This window comes from Heliconius melpomene, chromosome 18, assembly GCF_056956725.1.
Source record: "Heliconius melpomene rosina isolate 202511_hmr_F chromosome 18, ASM5695672v1, whole genome shotgun sequence".
Lineage (NCBI taxonomy): Eukaryota > Metazoa > Arthropoda > Insecta > Lepidoptera > Nymphalidae > Heliconius > Heliconius melpomene.
Window position 1 is genome coordinate 10,768,859 of NC_140406.1, and position 8,767 is coordinate 10,777,625.

The window sequence follows — 8,767 nt, forward strand, 5'->3', positions numbered from 1 at the left end:
TCATACTTTTGCTACGCTTTACGTCTGGTAGGCGTATACATATTATATAGTGGATGACACTTATTTTCAGGTGCCAGGCCCAGGTCGAGGCGCTCCAGTCCAAAGTGCGCCAGAATTGGGGGCCCGCGCTCAGTCCCCGGATAGGGCGTCTTCGTCGAGTCTATTGAGTCCAGGGCTTTGTTCTGCAGGGGGGAACTCTGAGGTAAGCTTTGACTCTTTAATTATTTATTCCTAAATATACAATTTGGTCATCACCCTCCTTCCTAAATACTTACGATAAAAATGTTTCAAACGCCCTAGGCGGACGAGTTCTTGGACGACATCCTGTCCTTGGACACGCCGCTGTCGTCGTCGGAGGCCGCCTCCGCCGCCAGCTCAGTGGCCGGCGACTGCGGGCTGCTCTGCGACGCTGACATGCACGCGCTCGCCAAGGACCGCCAGAAGAAGGACAACCACAATATGAGTGAGTGACCGTGTTTATGTATGTAAGCGTGTGTGTGCGTGAGTGGGTGTGTCTGTGCGTAAGTGGGTGTGTGTGTGCGTGAGTGTGTGTGTGCAAAATATTTTTTAACTTGACATTAGGAACCAATTTTATAGATATTATATATGTATAAAACATTTTTTTTTTATTTCAGTCGAACGCCGTCGCCGTTTCAACATAAACGACAGGATAAAAGAACTCGGGACCCTTCTACCTAAAACCAACGATCCCTTCTACGAAGTCATAAGGGATGTGCGGCCTAATAAAGGAACCATATTAAAAAGTAGTGTCGATTATATAAAATGTTTAAGAGACGAAGTCAACAGGTTGAAGCAAAGTGAACAACGACGCAAACAAATTGAATTGCATAATAGGAAACTTATGTTGAGGATACAGGTGGGTTGTGAATTCGATTTCAGTTGTTTTTTAAGTATCACGTATTTTTTTTATTTATGTAGGGTAGAGAGAACAAAAAAATTGTATTAAATCTAAGTAGGTAGTTATAAACTAACGCCATGCTTTGCCTTATCAGAACGGGTAAATGAAGATAATACTACAATATAAATATAATAAATTTATCACATTCCACCATTTTTTTTTTCATTGTATAAATTTTTTCACTCAAAAATAACGACTGTAACTTAAAGCTTACATTGTATATTGTCAGGCTGTTTATATTACATGAAGTTAAAACATACACAGCAATTTTCTTATAATTTATATGTCTCTTCGTCATCATCTTAAACATGTGGACAAAAAAACATTTTACATTACATTTTTTTGCACTTCAAAAGCTCAATATACCTTTATAAAATTACAAAATCTTTTAGTGAATATTATTTTATTATCATTTTTTTAGGAATTAGAACGTTTAGCTCGTCTCCATGGCCTCCCCTTATCAGAGGGATGGTCGTCCCCGCACTCCGACTCAGGTGTGGAAACGGCGCCTTCGGAAACTTATTCGGAACCCGCTAAAGCATTGCCTGTAAGTGTTTAATATGTGCTTTTGTTTAATTTCACGCTGTATCCCGCATATAACAGAGGGTTGTGTTAAGAAAAGCTGTTCCCTATGCATCACGGAATGCGGAATTTAACGCGGTATTTTCAGAGTGGGGGAATGAAAATATTTTTTATTCTCTTGAGTGTAGATTGAACCTATAATCATCCTAACCATCCTTATTTAAATTTTGTGTTTTGAGGTAAATCTTTTTTTTCCATGTCTGTAATTTTACGAAGTAGGTAAGTCGATGGAATTTCACTTATAACTTTGTTATCATATATTTTTTTATTTTATTTTGGTATTAATAAGTGGCAGAGCTTAATGCTTAATTGTTGTTTCATTAGATCACATACGCTACATTATTTTCTTTATACTTTTTCCAATAATAATTTTTCTATTGTCAGTATAAAATAAGACATTTCATTAAATAAAAAATTACAAATATTAAATTTCATTATTCCAGGAGGTAGTTCTACCGAAAACGGAACCTGCACCTATGATGGAACTGAGCGACCCTCCACCCGACTTACTACGAGATACGCCCTCCGGTGAAGCGCTGTCTGCTTTAGATGCATTAGGTATTATAAACGTCCGAAAATATTCTATACGACAATTTAAAAGAGTTGTGAAAAGACGTTTGTATGTTAAGGGTTATTACCAATTTAATGATTATATAAATGATAACAGGCCTTGGGAATGAAATGCTCGCTCCAGTCTATTTCAAAGGTATCGTTGTCAAAAATGTTTAGATGTATTTTTGTGCAATTGATTTTAAAAAATCCCGTTGAGTTTCTTGCGTCGGTTCTTGTCAGGTCTGAGGCATTAACGTTACGGAACTGGTGGTAAATTATTTGACGTTCAAAAAATGAAGAATGTTATTTGTTATTTTGAATAAAATTATTTGACTTTGATTCTTTTTAGGGTTCCGTACTTAAATACTGCATTTTGGACCCTTATAGGACTATTTTGTTTCTCGAGAACAACAATTTATCTCTAGTTACACAAATTTAATTGTATTTACAGATGGTCTAAAGTTGGGCTCGTGTTCGCCTCTCAGTCGCGAGGAGGGCTTGTCGCTCAGCTGCTTGGAGCCCGATCTCTGTTTGGAACCAGTTACCGATCACCTGTTCAACCATAAAGATATAAAGGTATTTATTTTAACTTATTGTGTAGTGAAGTGTAGGTTCAAATCGCATTTCAAATTAGAATTATTTTATTTATGTGTGTTTTTTTAACTTGGATTTTTGATGAGGTAAGGAATTCAGTTATTGGTCTTACGTGTAGAAAGTTTAAAAATTACGAAAAATTAAAAAAGTATAGCATTTTTTTATTAATTTATCGAACCTACAATCGGCGCATTTGCAGTTACAGTCGAACGCTTGTTCCCAATAATAAAAAGTAATATAAAATATTGATTACATATTTATACTAATTAAGTAATACTTAAATATTTATAAATAATAAAATCTTCAAATCTTCAAAAATCCATTCTAAATGAAAAAAATATAATGAACATAAATTTCCACAGCAGATGCGTCTATCACCCAGTCCAGGGTTGCTCGGCGGTGACGAAAACGATGCAGTGTTAAACCTCGCACAGATTGAAGACCTCATGGATGATGACTCGCATAACCCTGTTACGCAAGGTATTTTTTTAAATATTTCAGGCATTAGATATGGAATATATTAACTATATGAAATAGAATATTTATACACAGTAGGCATGATTTAATATTATCTATTGATGCATAAATATACGTTGCCATAGCAACGTGTATATATAGTATTTATTGTTAAAGATAGTACAGTAGTGTTACATTTATTATTAATTTAATATACTTTTTATGTATGCATTCTTTTAATTAATATATTTATATTAGTATTTTGCACTCCTTCTTTATATAAATTATAACTGTGTTAAATATCATACTCCTTAAAGGGATACAAAGTTTTTATATAATATAAAACAATTTGATCTACAAGATAATATTTGATACATGGTGCATACGCATCGGTGGTTCAGTGGTAGAATGCTCGCCTGCCACGCGGGCGGCCCGGGTTCGATTCCCGGCCGATGCATTCACTTTTTTTTTTTTTTAAAGATTCTTTGTTAAGTATATCAAATAGTTTTTATTTATATTATTAATAAATATTTTATAAATATGTTTTTTATTTTATTTTTTGATAGCATTTACATATTGTTAATTATTCAAGCACTTTAGTCCGGTTCGGTTTTTATTACTTAAAAAAAATCGTGAAAATCTAAGATTACATATATAATATTCAATTTCAGGTGACCCCATGCTGTGTTCATCGCCCACTTCACTTGGCCTAGGCGTAGGTGATGAACGTTCCTGCGCTATGTTGCATATCGATTTGTCTTCACACATACCAGGTTAGTCAGTTATTTAGTTAGTTAGTTAGCCATTCAGTTAGGTAGTCATATAATTAGTCCATAAGCATCTAGCTTAATTAGTCAGTTAGTTATTTAAAAACATGCCAAATATTATTTCCAATCAATTATGTTTTAAATAATAACGTGTTTTTTGTTGATATTTTTTCCACTCTTAACATTTTGCTGTAATTATAATTTCTATATTTAATTTATTTTTAGGCTCACTTCTATCAGAAAACGCAATGTCCCTTGGCCTTGGTCTTGGGGGCCTCGGGGGCCTTGGGGAAGGTCTTCCTCTTCTACTAGGAGCAACACATGCCCCCCATTCCCCACACGCTCATCCCAGACCCTGTTTCGATATGGACTTGGGGGCTTAGTTAACCAGTTAGTCACTTACCTGGTTAGCCACTCGGCACATCTTAGTCATCAAGATAATTGGCTTAGACATGGACAGCTATTAGTTAGATATTAGCTAATTAGCTACATTGACAGGTGTTAGTCGCTTGGGTAATTAGCTATTTAGACTTAGAGGTGTTTCTCGTCTGGTTATCTAATTAATTTCTTAGACAATGAATGTTATGCGACACATGGTGCTTAACTGGTGACTTAGCCAATTTGTCACTTAGCCAAAATAACCTCATTTAACTAACAATATTTTGTAGATTAGCTAACTTCACTTAGCTGGTTATAAATTGTAATGAAACTAATTGCACTTTGTCAAAATGTTCTTTATAAAGTTTTTACAGATTTACTATATGAAATAATTGTTACAAATTAAATGTACTTGTGGCTAATTAGTTAATTTAGCCACTTAGCCAATTGCAAGTTTGTTGATTTGTATTAAGCAGCTATTAAATTTTAAAGTTATATGTAAGCAATTTTTTTGCTGTTTCATAATTTATTTATTAGGACGTTAAGATTTAATAGATTTTTTAAAAAATATATTCAAAATTATATTTAAATGGAAAAAAATATAACTTTCTTTATTTGATTGCAGTTTTTTATATATTTATGCATATATAACATAGAAAGAAATTTTATTCAATTTATTTGTCATATAGAATGACATATTTTTCTACAAAGGTTTTATAAATTATATTTAATAAAGTGTCTTATAATGGCGGATTACTATAAAAAAACAATCAACCATCATGAAGAGCCTCGAATTAATAAAAAAAATTATATATTTATTAATAATCGTGATACATTTGTTACCAACTTATTAATAAGTTAAATGATAATAAGACATTGACACCATTTTGAATATTTTTTTCAAATTAAAAAAATGAACAGATTTTGAACTATTGTATTAAAAAAACTTTGGTGCTCTTAAACGCATTTTTAAATCGTATAAAAATCGTTAAGTGTCGTTCGCCCCGTCAATAAACAGTGGGTGACCGCGTTTGAAGAAAAATAATATAAATGTGATAAAATATATTTTTAGATGATTATCTTTTTTTGTATATACATTAACATTATGTAGATTTTACCCGAAGTGCCTTTTAGAAGTAAAAAATATTAATTGTAAATAATATATTGTTAAAATAATTGTAATTGTTAATAAAATGTTGTTATCCACTTAGCCGGTTTGCCATTTAGACAGGTGTCATCGAGATAATTGGCTAAAACACTGGTTTATAATAAAAAAAACACAGAATTTGTTAAGTTTGTCTGTATATAAATAAAATTATATTAAATATTTTAAACTACAGCTCAAATTCCTTATTTACAGCCATTTATATGAAAAAAATTAAAAATTAAGTTACATATTTATATACTTTTATTTTCAACGTACAATTATTATTGGAAAATTCAGCGATTTTAGTATGTGCTCATACATATCTACTTAAAAGGTCGAAATACGCAGTAGAAACACGATTAACCGTACTATTTATTGTTTTTAATAGTTGTTCATAAGTATTTGGATTAACAAATATCCAGATAATCGAAAGAGGTTATGTTCCATAAAAAAATGGATATATTAAAATATTTAGCTATAGCAGTTCGGATAATTGTATCCTGAGTTATACTTACGGCCGGTTAATCGAGTCTCCACTGTAAATAACTCATTATTACAATATGATTATATATTATTATAATAATAATATTATCATTTAAATTAAATATCGAACAAAAATTAAATGTAATATATTTTTGTTTTTGTTATTTCTTTAGTTTGTTTAGACTTGTGTTGTATAGCTGTATTTCGCTCGAATTTCTTACATATGTATTGTAATTAAAAAAATATTTATATACATATTTCGCTTTATTAATAATAAAAAGAAATAACCGTAATGAATGTGGGTTCGATACCAGCTCAGTATAATGATTATGTAAAATTATATTCATTTCTACACTATGGAAAGCGCGGCGTTAAGTTCCGTCACTCAAGATGCAATGATTTGCGAGTTGGATGGTGTGTGCGGAACGGAATGTCTTAATACTAGGTTATCTGCCTACCCTATTAAGGGGGGGGTAGGGTTTTGAAGGCAGAAAAAAACAGGTTTTTACAGATTTTTTTTTGGGCGTACGGTGAAAGTAAATTTATTTCTGATTATTGCACATTAAAGAGTAGTAATTGAACTATATTCTGTGAAATATTGGTTGAAAAATATTGAAAATTGAACGAATGGCAGCAATTTTTCGCAGGTGCCTCAGAAAAAATACATTTTGCGGTGCACGTCATACCTCAGCACTGGATCATCTGAAATGAAATAACCAAAGTTTTTCTTTTAATTTTTATGTCAGTCTAGGTATCTCTGTCGAGTTTTTCCATTTTATTAAAATTTTTGAACTTTTTACAAGACTTGAAAGTGAAAATACCGATTTTTGGCCTAAATTCATGACTATTGTTGTTAATAATAAAAAAAATAAAATCAAAAACGAAAAAATCTCAACAGGGTTACCTCATAAATTATGTAAGGAAATACTGTAAAAAATTTGAGAACGATCGGTTGAATAGATTTTGAGATACAGAGGGCACCGACTCAAAAAACATCGATTTGAGAAAAACGCGTTTAAAGTTTTTCGTAGCGAAAAGACCCTGATAAAACTTAGTAAGCTATTTATTTTTTATTTTACTCACATAGAATCATCAATGCCGGGACCATAGAGTATAGAACTTTCGTCAAGAATGTCCAAAGCATCTTTTTGATCAAGTCTGCGGCGAATTCTATCATTTTTAGCGGTTTCAGCTGCTCGCTCATCTGCTCTGTTCATTCGAATATCGTCGGTTAGAAGCGCCCATCCATGACAACTTGGACCAGTACTGATTCGCATCTCTTCTAGGAAGGTTTCATAAGCTTTACAGCGTTTCATCGTTTCTTCGTTTATGCGGAGGAACTATTTTTTTAGCTTGATACAACTTTTTACCAGTCTCCTTTCTACACTCTCTGGAAACTTTTCTCGGCATTTTGCGAACAACAAAAATATCACAACGAAATAGAGTAAGAAAATACATCACGACTGTTACACTCCGCGCCTGCTTCGAAAATGAAGCAACACCAGGTACCGTTACAACGACCCTGTCTAAGACGTTTCTGTACATGCTTAGGGACAATAACAAAAGAGATTGAGCGGTTACAGCTCAGGTAGTCATTCGAGACACACATACTTCCAAAGCTATATCTTTGTGAGTTTTGCTCCGATAGACTTCCTATTAACAGACAACATTCTTGAGTTACCATACTTTCATAATATGCAATAAAAAAAAATCACTTTTTTTGAACCCTCAAAACCCTACCACCCCCTTAAATGAGGGATACAGCGTGAATTAAAAAAAAATATAAAAATGTTTTTTAATTGATATAACGTTTAAACGATATTTTACAAAATGTGTTTTGTCGTTATTTCTTTTTATTAATAAACCTAGGATATGTATGAAATATTTATCAATTTTGCAATTATAATTTTTTTATAATATGTTTTTAAAAAACTTTTAAATTATTGTATACGAAATCGGCTTATCTCACAACAAATTAGGTTTATATTTTATCATTAGTTTCTAAGTGATAAATGATAATTACGCCAATTTTAGTATTATTATTATTATATTATTATGTTTTTAGTGTCATTAGTTTATGAGTCGACCTTAAAATATTATTTTTTTAGTTGAATTCAATGATTAAACTAAAATAACAAGTTGTCACTCTATTTTTCACTTTCCATTCAATTGAATATATTATATATATTGTAATAAAAGTAAATGTCAGAATTTATGAATAAAATATTTATATACGATCCTGCAAATGAAACTGATCTAATCCGAAAAATTGCATTAAATAAGAAATAACTATAAAATCTTACACTCATTTCTATAGTCAGTTTTAGCAAAATCAGTGGTTATAAAAGTTTTTATTCAAGTTACTTTTCTAAAAGCGATTATTTATGCATTTTTACGACTATATATATTTTTAAAATTATTTATAAAACTATTAAATATATAAATATGCCTATAAATAATGTCGACTTATCATCTAATTCTTGTGTCAGAGAGCAATAAACTAGATATTTTTTGTCAACGTAGAGAGTAGAGCTGAGTGTCGAGGGCGTTCATTATAATGAGATTACGACAACGTTGTGAAGTACAAACGTGGATTACACAATTTAAAAATTATATTCGTCTTTTATTTCTAATAAACATAAAAAAGTGGTATTTAAAAATATGTTTTATATAATGTAAAGATGACAGATAATGACGACTGGCCTCTTATTCAGTTATTGTTCATTATAATTATGATTTTATAGACTTTACACTGCTACAAAGACTTCAGGCCCTCGTGGCGTAACGCGACGGTTGTGAGTTCGATCCCCACTCGACGAAATAAAATATTTGAATATTTGGGGTAATGGTGAATTTAAATTTTTAATCATTAAATTAAAACATGTAATA

At 31.5% G+C, this 8,767-nt stretch overlaps 1 protein-coding gene and 1 long non-coding RNA gene across 6 annotated transcripts in view; one reads left to right on the top strand and one right to left on the bottom strand.

Annotated features, from left to right (window-relative positions):
• The window catches only part of Mitf (transcription factor Mitf), a 95,333-nt gene extending 89,847 nt beyond the window's left edge, over positions 1-5,486 (top strand). For 4 of the 5 annotated variants that reach the window (XM_085202027.1, XM_085202029.1, XM_085202031.1 and 1 more), the window contains 9 exons: positions 71-202; positions 301-463; positions 636-877; positions 1,341-1,466; positions 1,945-2,059; positions 2,505-2,629; positions 3,010-3,127; positions 3,775-3,876; positions 4,096-5,486. In XM_085202027.1, the coding sequence (XP_085058153.1) occupies positions 71-202; positions 301-463; positions 636-877; positions 1,341-1,466; positions 1,945-2,059; positions 2,505-2,629; positions 3,010-3,127; positions 3,775-3,876; positions 4,096-4,253 (1,281 nt within the window). In that variant the 3' untranslated portion in view covers positions 4,254-5,486. The remainder of the gene's footprint in view (positions 1-70; positions 203-300; positions 464-635; positions 878-1,340; positions 1,467-1,944; positions 2,060-2,504; positions 2,630-3,009; positions 3,128-3,774; positions 3,877-4,095) is intronic. The other variant, XM_085202028.1, reaches the window with a different exon arrangement.
• Positions 5,487-6,345: 859 nt separating this feature from the next.
• On the bottom strand, positions 6,346-7,624 carry LOC146529553 (uncharacterized). Its single transcript, XR_014879026.1, has 2 exons — positions 6,962-7,624; positions 6,346-6,580 (listed from the first exon to the last, which is right to left on the bottom strand). It is a non-coding gene; the product is annotated as an uncharacterized LOC146529553 (long non-coding RNA).
• Positions 7,625-8,767: the final 1,143 nt, after the last annotated feature.